Source organism: Vombatus ursinus, unplaced genomic scaffold (assembly GCF_900497805.2).
Source record: "Vombatus ursinus unplaced genomic scaffold, bare-nosed wombat genome assembly UNPS02014662.1, whole genome shotgun sequence".
NCBI classification, from domain to species: domain Eukaryota; kingdom Metazoa; phylum Chordata; class Mammalia; order Diprotodontia; family Vombatidae; genus Vombatus; species Vombatus ursinus.
In genome coordinates, this window is record NW_020954440.1 from 286,987 (window position 1) to 303,959 (window position 16,973).

General features: G+C 41.2%; 1 protein-coding gene across 1 annotated transcript in view; it reads right to left on the reverse strand.

Annotated features, from left to right (window-relative positions):
- The window catches only part of LOC114042625 (membrane-spanning 4-domains subfamily A member 4A-like), a 13,342-nt gene extending 7,971 nt beyond the window's left edge, over positions 1-5,371 (reverse strand). Inside the window, exons 1-3 of the mRNA XM_027861314.1 lie at positions 5,349-5,371; positions 2,217-2,379; positions 1,028-1,156 (exon numbers count right to left, since the gene is read on the reverse strand). Coding sequence (XP_027717115.1) covers positions 1,028-1,156; positions 2,217-2,363 — 276 coding nt within the window. The 5' untranslated portion in view covers positions 2,364-2,379; positions 5,349-5,371. The remainder of the gene's footprint in view (positions 1-1,027; positions 1,157-2,216; positions 2,380-5,348) is intronic.
- Positions 5,372-16,973: the final 11,602 nt, after the last annotated feature.

A 16,973-nucleotide genomic window follows, 5' to 3' on the forward strand; every position in this document is an offset into this window, starting at 1 on the left:
GGAGAGTCGGGGCTCACTGAAGGAAAACATCTTCTACAGATGCTGGGAGCTCATTGGGGGAAAAAAGCATTGTTTTGCTGAGAGATGATCAGATTCCCTGAATCCTCAAGAACTTTCTGCTTTTATTGGCATCTTCCTCCTGAAAGAGAGGAAATCTTTTAGAGTTACCTGTGTTTCTCTATACTATTCTCTGTGGCTTGAGAAGAAGAAAAAGAAGAGGAAAGACGAGATTTAAATCTGCTTTGCTATTTGCTATATTGATGTATTTTGCTTTAAAAAAAAAAAGATATAACAGCTTCTCAGCACCCTACCAAGGATGGCAGTATCACATCTGTGACCCAAGATTAGTAAAGAGGCAGATTTGCATAGCAGAAGAGCTGTGGAAATGAGAAAAGAAACAAATAGCAGAATTCTTTATCTAGCAGGTACAAAATATGCGTTTCCCCATGTGTATATGTACACACACACACACACATAAACATACACACAGATGTGTGTATATATATGTGTATATATACATATATATACACACAGTTAATCCTCAACTTTTGCAGAGGTAATGTTCCTAGAAAACAACGTGAAAGGCAAAAATGTGAATGTTGACACATTAAACCCATGGGAAATAATGGGTTAGGTTCCTGTGACTCCCCAAAAAATTGTAACCTTTCATTAGATATTGCTGAAAATACACTTTCCTCCATATAATTCTTTGCAACGAGTCATTAATTCTGATAATATGCTATTTTCCTAGCACATACAAGTGTATGTAATATGTGTATATATAATACATATGTGTATATATATATATCAACCCTTCCATATATATATATATATATATATATATCAATCCTTCCCCATATGTGGCTGTCTGAGTGTGTATCAAGCCTTCTCTATATTCCCCACTAGAAGTAGAGAAAAGAAAACCATGGACAGAAGGCACATGTTGTTGGGACCAGGTTCCCTCCAGTGTCTAGGTGACAAAGAGGAAAAATACATTTCAGAAATAGTTTTCAATAACTCTACTCACAAATGCTGATCCCCAGAATATGTAGCCACTTGGCCATAGGAAATTTCCCGGTCCATAAAAATTCCAAGGAAAGAAAGCAACAATCATTCCTAAGCCAAAGTTCATCAGGGCAATAATGATCTGGACAGTCTAGAGAAGAAAGAGATTCCATAAGAAGACAGAGAAAAGACTGATTCACTTCTCTCCAGACATGGAGCTAAGGGTCCATGGAGCCCTCCCCAAATGCCTAATTTTCCAGAACCTCCCAGGAAGGCATTGGACTCCATTATCCCAAAGTCCCTTGCACTTCTAAATCAATCATCTAATAATAATATGATTCTGCCCCTTTCATATACTGGTAGTATGGCCCTAGGCAAGTCACTTTGCCTCATAGTACCCCCCCAAACCTCCTAAATCCTTCTAGAATAATATGCTACAGAACACATCCTAATTTTCCTTGATAAAGCAAATTCCTCTTTGAAAGCACCTTATACCAATTAAAACACAGGTTTGGTCCAAAACCAAGGGAAAGACAGCCCCCTTGGGCAACCCTAGGGGCATTCTTGGTGAGTTTAGGAAAACTGGTATGACTGCATATGCCTGGAATAGCCATTCTCTATAGTCCATGGGCTATTGACTCATGCCTGCAATCCAGTTTGCTCTTCACCCATCTCTTCATGTAGACAATAACCAGAAACTATACTTACTGAGACAGCTTTAAAAGGTTAGTGCAGGGGTGGGGAACCTGTGGCCTCAAAGCCACACGTGGCCCTCTAGGTCCTCAAGAACAGCCCTTTGACTGAATCCAAACTTCACAGAACAACTCCCCATAACAAAAGGATTTGTTCTGTAAAACTTGAACTCAGTCAAAAGGCCTATCGCAGATTTGCTACATCCTTGGATAAGTCACTAAATCCAGCAGGGCCTCAGTTGCCTCAATTATATAATGAGGGAGGGTGGACTAGATAACCTTTGAGGTCGCTTCAAGTTCTCACAGTATCATAATATAATGATGATTTTTAAGATCAGGTAATCGTTCAACAAGCATTTATTACACATATTCTGTGTGCCAGCTGCTATGCTAAGCTCTGCCCATACAAAAATAAAAGCAAAGCCAGTTTCTTCTGGCTGTCGAAGCTATAATTCTATAAGTCTCTCCCACTTAGAAACTATGAATCTACTGTCGCAAGGATTCAGGACTCCAACTCACCCCCAATACTTTGGGCTTCCCTCTCAGGAATTTCTGCAGGGGTTCTTTCAATTGGTAGGATTGTACTATTGACTCCTGTGGGATGGCAATGGGGCCTGTCTGAGGAAAGGATGGAAATGTTCCCTTTGTAGCAGCCTGGGACTCCATGAGGTCACTTGTGATGCTGTAAGAAGAGAAGAGAAGTCATATGAAACAGGGGCTCAAGGATTCCCCTCCTTCATCACTCCCCCCCCCAAAAAAAAAGGTTGATGACATTACATCCAAAATAAGACAATGCAATCTTAGGCCACAATAAGAAAGGTATGGTGTCTGGAACAATGGAGTAGAGGGTGACATAGTCTTCTTTCCTGATCGGACCACAACTGGATATTGCATTCATAGGATCATATCATAGGGACAGCATTGATAAGATAGAGGGCATGGAGAGAAGGGTATCTACAATGGGAAAGGGGCAAGAGGCCATGCCATATGAGGGTTTATGAAAGGAATTGGGAATGGTTGTCCTGGAGAAGGTTTAGGTTGTTCAAAGGATAAAATGAAAAGCCTCAAAAGGTAGTAAAATCCAAAGGCAAAGTGTCATGTCCTTCCCAGGGAAAGAGAACAATCCTGAACATTTATTTTTTTAATTGTGAGTATAGGCTTGTGGGCATGGATCCAAGCACACTCTCTATCCCAGTACCAGATGTGACCAAAGACATACGTGCAAGAAAGCTGGGTTGTGATCATAGATCAAACTCCATGTGGGGTTTGAGACTGATTGGTGCTATGTGAATATCTGTCCCAAATAAGAAAGGCTAAGTCAGGCTTAGGGTCCTCCAGAGACCTTGAACTCCAACCACAAGGCCAAGGAAGTATGGGTAAAAAGCTAATCTATTCAACTTTGGGAACCCCCTCCCTTTGACTGAAGATGCCTGAACTGAAAGGTGAGTGAATCCCCATGTCCTCCTACTGTTTCTAGCTGATCCAAATGTCTAGACCATGCTACATCCTGTCCAGACATCTACCAGGATGCTAGGGTCTGGACAGCAAGGACATCTTGCCATTTACATCTCATGCATGCTCTCCCCATTCTTTGTCTTCACTTATCCTCAGGGAACAAAGGTCAGATTGGTCCTGAAAAGGACTCAGCAACTTATAGCCCTACATCTTCATTCAACATACCCTGTGACTATTAGACCAAAGCACTCTTCCCTTGCCACCGCTTGATTATACTTTTTGGACCCTATAGTAAAATTGAGACTGTCACACTTTTGGATTTGTTTCCTCACTTAGGGTATCTAGAAAGGGGCCAAGCACCTACTAGGTACTTCATGAATTCTTTTTAGTTGGCAAATTGATTGAGGGGAAACTGATTGGATGAGCCAGACAATTGGGATTATTGATCTGAATTAAAGGTGATGGGTAAGAAACAAGCTTTTCCAAATATGACTATGAAAAAGATCCATTTTATCATTGTGACCCCCCTTATGCCAGAGGCAAAGATGCCACACAGCTTAGACCTCTCTCTGCAAGTAGAGAAAAGACAGACTTTTCCCAGCAAGCCCCTTAGTCGCACAATTCACAATGGGGAAAGAACGGGTCTGGAATTGGGGAAATAAATATAGGAAACTAGGTTTGGCCAGCTTTCAGGAGCTCATTCTACTTGATTACTCTACTCCCCAAATCCTTTACTGAGAATCTAGCATATGTCCAGGCCTGGGATCGGTTATGCCAATGGGGAAAGGGGCAGAAGAAGACAAGGCCTTCAGCTCTTCATTTTCCATCAGTAGTTCGTTGCCTGAAATCTCATCATCATGGAGTTTGATCTAGTTTTGATACTCAATACCTTTTCAGCGCTCTCAGCTGCCTCTGTCCTGTAATTGGAGGAATGGTGAGTAGAGCAATAAACTCCTCCCACAGCCTTCCTTCCAGATAAACTCTCCGTTTCCCATCAGCTGATGTATTAGGTTTTGACTCCATGAACATCATACTCCTTTACCAGGTAGCTTTTGACAGCCTCCCCCTCCCCCTTTTCAGCTTCCTTTTGCATATTGTCTTCTCTCATTAAGTTGCAAGCTCCTTGTGGGCAGGGGCCATTTTTCCTTTTTATTCTTTGTATCCCTAGACTTGGCACACAGTAGGTACTCAATAAATGTTTCCCTCTGACTGTAACTATCTCCCACATCTCACTCTGGCCCGGGAGAAAGAATGGACTAATAAAGAGAACTTTAAAAGGAAGGAGTCTAAGCTACCTCTGGAGAGGTAGAGACTGCTAGGAGAAGAGACTGCTCTAGGAGGTCAGAAAAGAGATTACTGTGGGCTATCCCAGTGACCACAAGACCAGGCATCTACCAGGCAGTAGAAAAACTTGAGATGCTCTTTAAAGGGCAGTAAAATCATAATAGTGGAGAGGTGAAAAGTGAGTTTCTGTAGGCTCTGATTAGCAATGTCCCTTCCTTCTCTCTCTTCTGCCCATCATTCATCCTCTTAAAGATTAGAAGGCTCTCATGATACTCTGCAGGATAAGAGCTAGAATGAGGGTACATCCTATATATGTGTCAAAAGTGGGGTAAGGCTCTGTTCCAGAGCCCTATCCCCTAAGATACCTCTCACTTCTCCAGACTTAATCCCATCTGAACAATGAAATGTGGGAGTGACTGTCATCAAAGAAATATTCTTTTCCAAGTCAAGAGGCCCTGGTTGTACCTGAGAACCAAATAATGAATTTGGGGCTGAGAAATTCAGGACAGAAGGCTCAACAGGGCACTTGTCCATTCCTCTTGTCACCAATATTCAGATCAGAACTGGAGACTCCTTCCAGCTACCACTGAGGTAAAAATACTTGTGAGGCACAAGGGGCTCCCCACTATAAGGCAGTTCCTTTCAGAAGATCTTAACCTGGGTCAGACCAGGAAAGAGCTTTCTGGAAGAACTATAATGTCCCAATGTCTCTGCCCCTTGTCAAAAAGATCCTTTATCTTCATTTATGCTTCTGACCAAACCAGCGAGGGAGGGTGACTGAAGAACTCCCTCAAACCAAAGACATGAATGCTCCTTCTCCCAGAGGGATCCCCTTGGGCCGTTTCCACCCTCATCTTCTCTAAGTTTCAGCTTTTGTTAGAATCAGCTATGGGAGCCACCCAGGGTGCTTACCTGTCTGCTTCAAGTCTCTCTCCTCACACTTTGCCAAGACAGGGTACACGTTCCCCTTCCCCCCCACCCAGGGTTCCACCCTATCCTGTCTGCCTACTTCCCCCTGGCATGTTTCTCATCTCCCTGTGGTTTCCTCTACCTTAAAGAATGTACAGATTAGATGGCAGTAAGGAGAATTTCTCAACAAAGTGGACCGTTATTTCAAGTATGTAGGAAATAAGTAATGTTTCATTTTGTATTGCAAGAAATCTTTTCTTCTAATTTTTTAAAGTTTTGATTATAAATTCAGCGATCATAAACCATTAGGCACATTTCAAGAAATGAAGAAGAAAAGAGGAAAAGACTGTACAGGAAACTAAGTGGCCAGCTCACACATTGTTTTGTTTCTATTATTTTTTAAAGAAATCTATGTGTGAATGGCCCTATTCATACACAAATGTGTTGGTGAGTCAACAGTGAAAAATCATTTATTAAGAGTGTACTGAGCAACAGGCACTGTGCTAATTGCTGGGGATACAAAGAAAAACAAAAACACAGTCTCTACTCTGAAGGAGCACCCATTTTGATGGGAGATGCAACATGTAACTAAACTGAATATAATTGAAGATAAATTGAAGATAATCTCAGAGGGTGAAGCGGCATTTGTTTGTCTAGTGGTGAAGGAAGAGAGAGTGAACCAGAAAGATCCTTTGGCAGAAAGTGGGATTTTAGCTGAGTCTTGAAGGAAGTCGAGGAATTCTGGAGGTAGAGGTGAGAAGAGCATTCTCCTCATGGGGGTCAACCAGCGCAAAGCAACAGTGAAGGATATGGAGATGGAGAGCTATGTACAAGGAACAGTAAGTAGCACAGTGTGGCTGGATCATAGACTTCTTAGAGAGGAGTAACATGTAAAAGACTGACAATGCAGAATGAGGTCATGTTATGAAGCACTTTAAATACCAGGCAGAAAAGTTGATATTTGGCCTTGGAAGTAATAGGTGGTCCAATGGAGTTTTTGAGCTGGAGTCAGATTGTGCTTGACTAAGTTCACTTTGGCCTTGGAGAAGAGGACAGATTGGAGTGGAGAGCAACTGGAGACAGAGAGACCGACCAGAAAGCTATTGTTGCAATAGTCCATGAGAGAAGTGTTAAGTGCCTCTGCTAGAGTGGTGACTGTGTGAGTGGAGAGAAAGGGATTGTGAAGTTAGAAACAACAACGCTGATGACAGATATATGAAGGATGTATGCAAATTAGGAGTCTTTTTTCCCCTTATTTTCCATTATCACTCATTTTCTCACTCCTTCCCCTTTGTTGCTGGTTTCCCTAGAACCTGGATCTCAAACCTGTCAAAACCTCTTTCCAGGATGGACAGTTTGTTTTTTTTTATTTCAGTTTTCAGCGACTTCAGTCTTTGTCCCATATACCTTCAGGGAGGACATTAGTAGGCCCAGTTAGATGCTGGCCACTTTCCCTGTGGCTTAGAAGAGTGTCACATTGCCACACACACATCCTGCCCTAGGTCCCTCCATTCTTCATTTCTCTGCTGCAGCATAGAGTGTTGCCTCACCTTGAGCATTTATCTGCCTTTTGCTTTTGCAACATTTTTACCCCATGGTGGATGGTGGAGGACTGGGTGTTGGGTGAATAAATTATGGGTTAAGGCTCAGCCTTCTCTATCGTTAGTTTATTAAGATTTTACCTTACTTTGATTTTCGCTGTCTTAGATTGTGGAGGGAGCTGAAATTGGTTTTACGTCTTATACATAATTCCTATTTTGGAGAGGTCATAATGATTAGAAATGTGTGGTCCTCCATAGTGTTGGTCAAATGAATGGGAAAGGGCTAGTGATGAGTCAAAGATATGGAAGTTGCTCTTGTGATAGTCCAAGAGAAAGATAATGACGGCCTAGTTGAGTATTTGTGTGACTGGAGAGAAGGGTACACATAGGAGAGATGTGAAGTTAGAAACAACAAGGTTTGGTGACAGATTGAATAGATGGGCAAGTGACAGTTAGAATCAAAGATGGCATGGAAGTAGAAAGCATGAGAGGCTAGAAGGATGATGGTAGCCTCAGTAGTAATAGAGAAGTTTGGAAGAGAGGAGAGTATTGGGGGGGAGGAAGAAAATGAATGTGTAATTAAACTTAACAGGTTAATGACAAATTGATCTCTACGTCCTTCAGTATGCCCTTTCCTTTCCATGTTTAAGCCCTTTAAAATGCTTTATTGATTAGCTTTGTTCTGGAATATCACCACACACCATCTACCTCTCACACCCCTACATTCAGTATACTTCTTCCCTTATTGCCTAATGAGTCTCAGGAATACCTTGTTTTCTTCAAGGAAAAGCACTAGGCCTGGAATCAGGAAGACCTGAGTTCAAATCCAGTCTCAGACACTTACTAGCTATGGGCTTTAAGCAAGTAACTGCCTCAGTTTCCTCAACTGTAAAAATGGGGACAATGCTATCACCTACTTCCCAGGGTTATTGTGATGCTCAAGTAAGGTAATACTTGTGAAGCACTTAGCTCAGTGTCTAACACATAATAAGTGCTTAATAAATTATTGCTCTTTCCTCTTTCCCTTCAAGACTCCCTTCAAACCCCACTTATTGCTTGAGACCTTTCCTGGCCCAGTTGACAGTGTAATAGTGTAGTCCTACATCAAAGGCCTTCCCCTCAACCCCAAGTTAGTATATGTAGAGAAGGAGGTACAGGAAAGGAGTGCCTCAGACACAGTACCCTTAGGTTTCAGGGATGGGGAACCTTTGGCCTCGAGGTCACACATGGCCTTCTAGGTCTTTGTGTGTGGCCTTCAGACTGAGTCCAAGTTTTACAGAACAAATCCTTTTATTAAGGGGATTTGTTTTGTGAAGTTTGGATTTAGTCAAAGGACTGCACTTGATGTAGAAGGCCATATGTGGCCCTGAGGCCTCAGGTTCCCCACCCCTGGATAGTCTGAGTCAGGGTGTCCTGCCTGGGCTGGTGGAAAGAAGGTTACAAATGACAGTTAGAAATGACTGTCACTGAAGGGAGGTAAGAGGTCCTGCTTAGGAAAGAAAATGCACCTATAATGTAAATGCCCAGGAACAAAGCATTATCAGCATGAAAGGCTGGAGTTGTACCTAAGAACATGACAATCAGTTCTAGGCTGAGAGAGGTAAACTGCTATCCCCAAAGAGTACAAGGAAGAAGGAAGCCTGAGAGGGCACAGGCACCAGGTATTGCTTCTGAGATCTGAGAAGCCAAGGCCGTCAATGTCCAGAAGAGTTGACAATGTATATGTTGACTTGCCAGGATTCAGGATTAAAGACTATCAGCTAGTGTTCTGACATTTTCCTGACTCCATAAAACCTGAGTTGAAATAAGGAAGAAGATCTGAAGAATAGTTTGGAACTTCCAGAGAGTGTGAAGAGTACCGGACTTAGAGTCGCAGACCCAAGGCTCGAACCCTGCCTTTACTAATCCCCATGTGTGTTGTCCTGGGCAAAGAACTTGAGCCTTCTCTCCTCTTCCTTTGCTTTACGCACATTGGGTAAACCTCTATGATACAGGACATAGGAACTACAGTAAGGACAATAAAATTCATAAACTAACCAAATGCCATCCTGCCCTCTCTCTTCACTCCAACCTCCCATAAAAAAAAAAAAAAGGAAAGAAAAGAAAAGAAAAGAAATCATGGTTTATTTCTTTGGGCGAGGCAAAGACAACCAGAATCTATTGCTGGCTTCTCTTGACTTGAAATTTGTGCTTTTGACTGTTTTTTTTTTAAACAAAAAGAAAGAACGTTCATGGTGTGCACAAATATGGAAGAAGTGTGGATCAGAGGACAGAGGACTAGATTTGGCAGCAGGGAACTTGGGTTTAAATCCTGGACCTACCATTCCATCTATGTGATTTGGAGTGAGTCAGTTACTCTCAGTCTTTATCTAGAAAGAGATGGCCTCTAAGACTATTTTCAGCTCTAAATCTCTGATCCTACTCAAGATCATGACTGTTTTGAAGAGGATTATATTATTTATAGCTGGAAAGAGCCATGGAGGTCTTCAGGTCCAGTTTTCTCTTCCTATAATTAGAGAGAGCTACTTAAATTGTCATTTTTTTTAAGATTATGAGAGGAGAACTAGGGTTCAGCTGTGTTTCGGGACAAACTATTAACTTTGGTGGCTTAAGAGAAATAGTGAAAAGACTGAGAGAAAAATCTAAAAGAACTGCTTTACATTGAGAAGTGTTTAACTTTTACCTTTTGAAAACAAAGAAGCATTAAGAAATGAATTCCTGAGGAGACACTATAATTGGCATTTTGGGAGAGCTGAATGGTAGGCCTGTGTTTCCAGACTGGAGAAGTCAGCACTGGTAGTGATGATTAGATGTGACATTGAATGCGATTGTTGCCAGAGCAGATGTATTTTCAGTAATTACTTATGCCTTTTTATTGTTCCTTACATTGTTAATAAATTGTATAGACTATGAATTTAATATGTATTTAAACTAAGGAGACTGATGTGTATAGATGTGGCTTTCTGTATACTTTCTGTATGGGTGTGGTCTATACAGAAAGAGATAAGCAAAAGTTTACAGAAAAAGAGCTTTCTCTGGCTTAGGTTACAAATAATGTTTCATAAACTGGAGTAAGGGCTCAGAAATGATTGACCAATTGATATGAGAAATGTTGCAATTTTAGTAATTAGTTAGAAATTATCAGAACACAATTTATTTTCCTAGAACCTAGGATGAAAATGAAGTCATGTAATTGAATCTCCCCATTTTATGTATAAGGAAACTGAGGAGTAGAGATGTTAAGTGACTTTTCAATGGCCTCACAAGTATTAAGGGTCAGAGGTGACATTCAATTTCAGTTCCCATGATGTCAACTTCAAGACTCCAAGATCAATACTCTTTCCACTGAGTCACACACTACAGCATATGGAGCCTTGATGGAGTCAGAAAAGCTATAAACAGAGTCAGGTGTGGAGTCAGGAAGACCTGAGCTCAAATTGTGCTTCACACACTTACTTCCAAGCTATTTGACCCTGAACAAGTCATTTATCCAGTTTTCCTCTACAACCCAAAGTTACTATGAGGATAAAATGATAAATTACTTGTAAAGCATTTTCCAAACCTTAAAGAGCTTTAGAAATGATGGATATTATTGTTGCTGTTATTGTTGTTGTGAGTATAAAACCCTCCTTAAATTCATATTTAGACTGGTACCTCAGACCAGCTGGAGGAAGGGATACCAAAATGCATTTGGGCCCAATTTCTTTGAATTGTTTACTATAATTTTGCCAGATCCAGTGGCCAAAATATCTAAATCCTCTAAAAGGGAATATTAGAAAAACAATAATTTTAGGAAATAAAAATGCCTGATATGATAGCTAGCTAAATAGGGCTCAGAAATGATTGACTAATTAATATGAGAAAAGTTGCAATTTTAGTAATTAGCATTTATATAGCTCTTTAAAGTCTGTGAAACACTTTACTAACATTACTTCATCTTATCCTCACAACTACTTGTGAGGCAGGTGCTATTATTGTCCTCCTTTTACTGATGAGAAAACTGAGGCTGGGAAATGGTAAGAGACATGGCCGAGGTCATACTGCTAGTAAGTATCTGAAGACAGATGCACATTCAGGTCTTCCTTACTCCAAGTACAACACTCTTTCCACAACATCACCTTGCTGACATTTACTTAGCACTCTCAAGTTTGAACAGCACCTGACGAATGGTGTACCATGGAATGCTCACAACAATCTGTGAGGTAAGTCAGAGAGGTATGAATGTCCCCATTTTATACTCAAGAAAACTGAAGTTCATAAAGTTCAGTCTATGCTCTCATAGATACCAAATGCCAGAGACAGGATTTGTATGCAGGGCTCTTCTATCCCCCAATCTAGAGCTCTTTCTCCTACAAAACACGGAACCAGGAAGTCCTTAAAGGAGCCTTTGGTGGTAAGGCAAGAGGAAGCCGGGAAGGAGTTTATGATTTTGTGGACAACTCCTGCAAAAGAAGAAGAAACATGGAGAACAAGGTGAGTTCCTCCACAAATGTGTCACTGACAAGGGAAACAAAGTAGAGGACAGATTTACTTCAAGGGCTAGAGGAGTAATCAGAGTGGTCAAAAACGAAGATGATGGAGCTCAGAGGTGAAATCGGAGTCTATTCTCAGGTAAAAGCTGCAGCAAATCCCATCAGGGAAAGAAGGGGATCCAGTTTTGTCCCACCACCTCCATATCTTCCTTTTCCTTTATCTTCTTTGAATCCTGCTTTCCATTATCTGTAGGGTGGCTGAGGCAGGCTGGGCTTGTGGACTGCCAAATGAAAACATGATTCACCTGCATTTTTGCTGATACTGCTGTGAGCAAATACTGAAATTATTGGGGGACCATCATGGGAGATAAGAAAGAGGAAGCAAAGAAGTCCATGACCAAGGTTGAAGGTGACTATTATCAGTGAATTTCAGGAAAATATAGTCAATGTGCTCTGCATTTCATTGAGCAACAGGCAGTTAGGAATGAGCCTTTCCTGAGAATAGGGAAGCGTGTGGTCTATATGAAACCATCAGGATGGCTTCTTGGTAATGCAATTGCGTGTCAGCAACTGGACTTTGAAGCACATCCCTCCTTTGTAGGCTTTAGCAGCTGGGTTTTCTGGCATGTAGCAAGAGAGAAACACGAAGAAAGTGACTTGTAATGCCAACAGAAACCTCACACATGAAGGGATTGCTGAGGCAAAAATCTCTACTGACCTTTATCATAGGTGACCATAATCACCTTTATGCTGACCTTGGCTATATGAGACAGGAAGGATGGCATTATGAGGGCGCTGACTGACTAGCTTCTCATGTCCTTCATTCTTCCTTTGTACTCTCAACCCCTCCATCCATTTGCCCTCTTCTCTTCCCTCCACCTCTCTAGCTTATGATCATCTTCCCCTCAAGTTCTCTCCCTCTTTCTCCAGGGTCCCTCTTAGCTTCTGCTTTCTGGACTTACCCAAAAGAGGGATGGAGGGGCAAAACACCGACACTGTAATTCTCCCTTGTTTAGTCTGAATACAAAGCTGTGACACTGTCCCAGGAAGCCCCAGATAACCAAACCATCCCCAACAGATAAGCCATGGATATGCCCTGGGCAATTCCTGTCCCTAGTCTTTAGAGCCAAGATGGAGAAAACAGGATTACACCCCTGACTTTTCTACTCTTTACCAAGGATATAGTGCCTGTCTAGTTGTGGGATGAATAGTGAAGTCCTGGAAGAGTGGTGATGGTGGGGAGGGGGAAAGGAAGGAAAGGTTTGCGTAGAGAGTTGTGCCTCAGTGCCTGGGAATCTTGATGTACTCACTGATGGCTCCAAGGATTGATCGGACTCTGACACTGGAGATTATACTTAGGAGTGTGGAGATAGACATACACAAGCAATTCTTTGGTTGTCCACCCTGAAAAAAGCTTGTCTTCTCAATAGTCCTTCAAAGGACCTATTTGTTGATTCTCCTAGGAGAACTGTGGCACATCCCCACCAAATTGAGGGGGTCACCACATGACATCTGTTATTCACTCTACCCTGTCCACAGCAGATTGCCATACAGATGAAGTTCAAGACCATTAGGGAAATGGCAAATTCTAAAACAGTTAGGATCAACAAAATCACATCAATCCCCTGGAAAAAAAAAAGGGCCCAAACAGAGAATGAGGAAACGTGGACACAAGGCCCCACCTCTAACGACTCAGGAATAAATAAAGCAAAGGGGAGCACTGAGAAGGGCTAGACAGGAGGTGAGAGATTTTCCTGAGTCAAAATTTGCAACTTATGTAAAGATCTTAGCAAATCTGGAAGTGCTATTATGAATATTAGCTATTATCATCAATAATGTCATATTCCAATTCACTTTAAGATCACAAAGCACTTTCCTCACAATAATCCTGGGTGAAATATTGTGCAAGAATGACCACCCCCATTTTGCACATCAGCAAACTGAGGCTCAGAAATGCAAACTGATTTGCCTATGATCTTGTAAGCTTCCATTGTGTTCCATTCCATACACAAGTTAGATTGGCATCCATCTGCGTATGCCATGGATGTTCAGCACAGGTTTATTTGATAAATGAAATCCCAAATCCCCTAGAAGAAAACAGAGTTCTAAGCAGAGTTCAATTTCTGTGTCTGTTTTCCTTACAGATTTGGTGGTTCTGGGTTGCTCAAGTCATCAGTAACTCCTTGAGGGCACCAAGCCCACAATGGTACCTGTAACCACCAGAGACCTGATCCTGTATATAGTTAAAAGTTTATAATACACTTTTATAGAGAGAGAAGCAGAGACATTGGTTTCAGGAGCTCTACTCTTTCCTAGTCTGTAGTTCCAACCTCCATCATCCTCTGATCTTATCTCTTGCTGCATCTATTCCTCTTTTCTACTCTCTGTCTGGGCTAGCCTCAGACACTCTGTCTCCCAACTTTATCTTACTCTCTCCCTTTATAATTGGCACTGCCCACACCAAGCCCAGGCTAGGAATAGGCTCTAGTACATGCCATGTTTATCTGCTGAAGTCATTCTCTTCCTTCAAGGTCCATCTCAGTTGCCATTCACTCCTTAAAGACTTTGTTGACTCACCACTCTTCCTCTATCAGTAAAAAAAAATGGCTTCTCTCTTTTCAATCATTTCCTGAAGCTCTCCTTCACAATTATTTTGCCATCCCAAATCACACGTTTCTTATTTTACATATTTGTTCTTCCTCAAAAAAACAGATGAGACAGTAAGTTTTTTTGACAGCCTGAACTGTGGCATTTTTTTTTATCTTTGTATTCCCGATACAGAGTGTATCACCCTCACACATAATGTTAACTGCATAACTGGGTACTTATTTGTTGAATTGAATTCAATGGGTATGAAGTGAACTGAATGGAGATATTCATTGCTTTTGACTCTATGGAGTTCTCAAAATTCACATTTTTTACTAAGACCAACATAAGAATAATAGCAGAATTATTGAGGAATTTCCTCTAATTTCCCAATCCAATCAACCTGCTTCTCCTCAAAGATTTGAACTTCTGGAGGACCCCTGATGGTCTCTGCTCTGGACTATAAAGATTGTCCAGTACCAAGATCTATGGTTATATCTGGCTCAACCTTGAAATACTCAACAGTAATACAAATCGCCCCAAACACAGGTATCACAATAACTGTCACAAGCAATGTCATGGTTAACAGTAATAGTGTAATTGATCAACCATTCCCAAGTTGACTGAGAAAAAGATGATCCCCAGCCCTGCCACCACAGAGCTAATTGTGTTCATTGCCAGGCTGCTTTGGACCTGAAAGCAAGTAAAAATTCATTAAACAGTCAAGCCATTAACACATGATTATGGAGTTGCCGTTATGTGACCAGTCCTGTTTAAGGCATAAAGATGACCCAACGGCAAAAGGAGTAAGATTCACTTATTGTATGTTTTTTTTTCAACTTCATTCTATGTGCTGTCTTCCTCCATTAAATTATAAACTCTTTGACGACAGGTAGTAAGAAAGGACATAGAGTATAGAACTTAGAATGAGTACCTTGGAAGCTTTGATTGTATGAAAAATACAGATATTTCTACTGTTTGATTCCAAAAACTCTTCTATAATCTTCCTATATTCTCTTTTTCAATCTTTCCCCTCTCCTCATCATCCATTCCCCTGTAGGCTCTTCTCTTGCTGAGACCACAAAGGTCACCTTCCCCTCATTACTAGCCCTTCGTTTGATCTCCATGTGTCCTCTCTCCTCCTACTCCCCTCCCCTACTTTCATGAACCTTCTCATGATGTAGAAGCATTCACCTGTCACCAATTCTATTCCCATTCACCCCTTTCTCCTTGTATATGTTTAGAAACAAGCTTGTTACTGGTCTTTCTGTTGTCACTCGGTGTTGCTGAGTGCATTTTTCACTCCTCCTACATTTCTGTTGTTTCAGATATTCAAGAAGGAAATAATCTTTTCATTTTTGGTTTTTTCTTTTTTAAAAGCTTCAGCTTCTTCTTTATTATTTAACATCTCTCTTTTATCCTATATGGTAAAGCTGAGGTTTGAAGGAGAGATCACCCTGGACTGCGTCCTGAGTTTCAGTGCTCTTTGAAACATATTATTCCATTTCCCCCTCCTTTTTCTAGTGGATGTGGAATAGTATTGAGTTATTTGAATGACCTTTCCTTTGTATCTGGAGATCTTTTTTTCTGATGGTATGAAGAGCTTATCATTTCTGAACTGAATTGCTAAATTTAACCTTTATGTGTTCTGGCATTTGCAACCTAGTTTTTATTTGCTTGCTTGCTTGCTTTTCTTTCTGTTTTTTTGGAGGCGATCAGTGAATGCCTTCAATTGGAATTGCATTTTCTATGTTCAGAAGTTCTTGGGCAGTTCTCTTCTATTATTTTCTTCATTATGGTGGTAAGGGGTTTTTTTTGTTTTATTTTATACATCATGTTCTTCTGGAAGACCTATGAGCTTAAGGTTGTCTCCACTCATCCTGTCTTCAAGATCCATATATATTTGCTTACAGAGTGAATATTTTCCTTTAATATTCTTTTTTTTTTGCTTTTCTTCTAGATTGTCTTTCACCTCTGTGTATTTGCGTTCCCAATCTATTATTCTCTCTTCTGTTTCTTTGCTAAGACTTGCCATTGATGATTCAAGTTTTCTTTCTGCTCATTATTTTTGCTAGGAAATAAAAGCAGGAAGTAAATTCAACTGTCATGATTTTCATTTCTCTTTTATACTATTCAGGAACAGTATGTTGTACTTCTGCTTTCTCAGAATCTATAGGGTCCTCTGTCCCATCAAGTGTTGGTTCATTTTCCTTCATTCTGCAGCATTAATAGATGCCTGAACTTATTTAATAGATCTGGAGGCCCTATTTCTTTTTGTTGTTACTGTTTTTCCTGTTGATTTATCTGTTTATGTTCAAGGTTTTTGAGATTTCATCTTCCTGGAATCTTTGGCACCTTCAGTCTCCTCCCTCCCCCCCCCCTTATTTTCCTTATCAGTCACTTCCTGACTCCGTCTCCTCTAATTGTGGTTTCCTTGAGGGCTGGACCTGAAAGTGTCTCAGCCTTCTCTCACACTGGGCAATTCATTATTCATCAGCCTAGATAACTTTCCCAGATGATTTTAGAATGGACAGAACTGACGCCATCTAGATGCTGTATTCTTCCCTTAAGGTTTGGTGAAGCGCTGCACAGCTTCCTACACACACATATCTTAACTTGGTGACACTCTTTCTGTTCCTTAATTCTCTGCCCTGACGCCAACAGGGCAGAGCTTACTTTCCCTAGTACTAACAATTCAGAGCTTTGCAGTACTAGTGCGTCTTTGGGGTTGCAGCACTGAGCAGGCTTTTTGCTCCTGAAGGGCTGTGACCAAGCTAGCCATTGAGGCCCAAGAAAACTTCCACAGCCTTAAGTTAGGGTTCTACAGCACTGGAAAGAGGGAGGGAGGACCAAGGTGTAGGAGAGGATTTTGATAAAAGTGTGTCTTGTGTCCATGGGTTTGCTAGTTCAGCCTTGCTGCTGGTAGTGTGGGAGGTGGGGCAGGGATGCTGAGTGAGTTCAGGGTCAGTAAGCATTAGTTCTTGGATTTTGTTTTGTTCTGGTTTTTTCGTTATGTTCTTTGGTCGCCA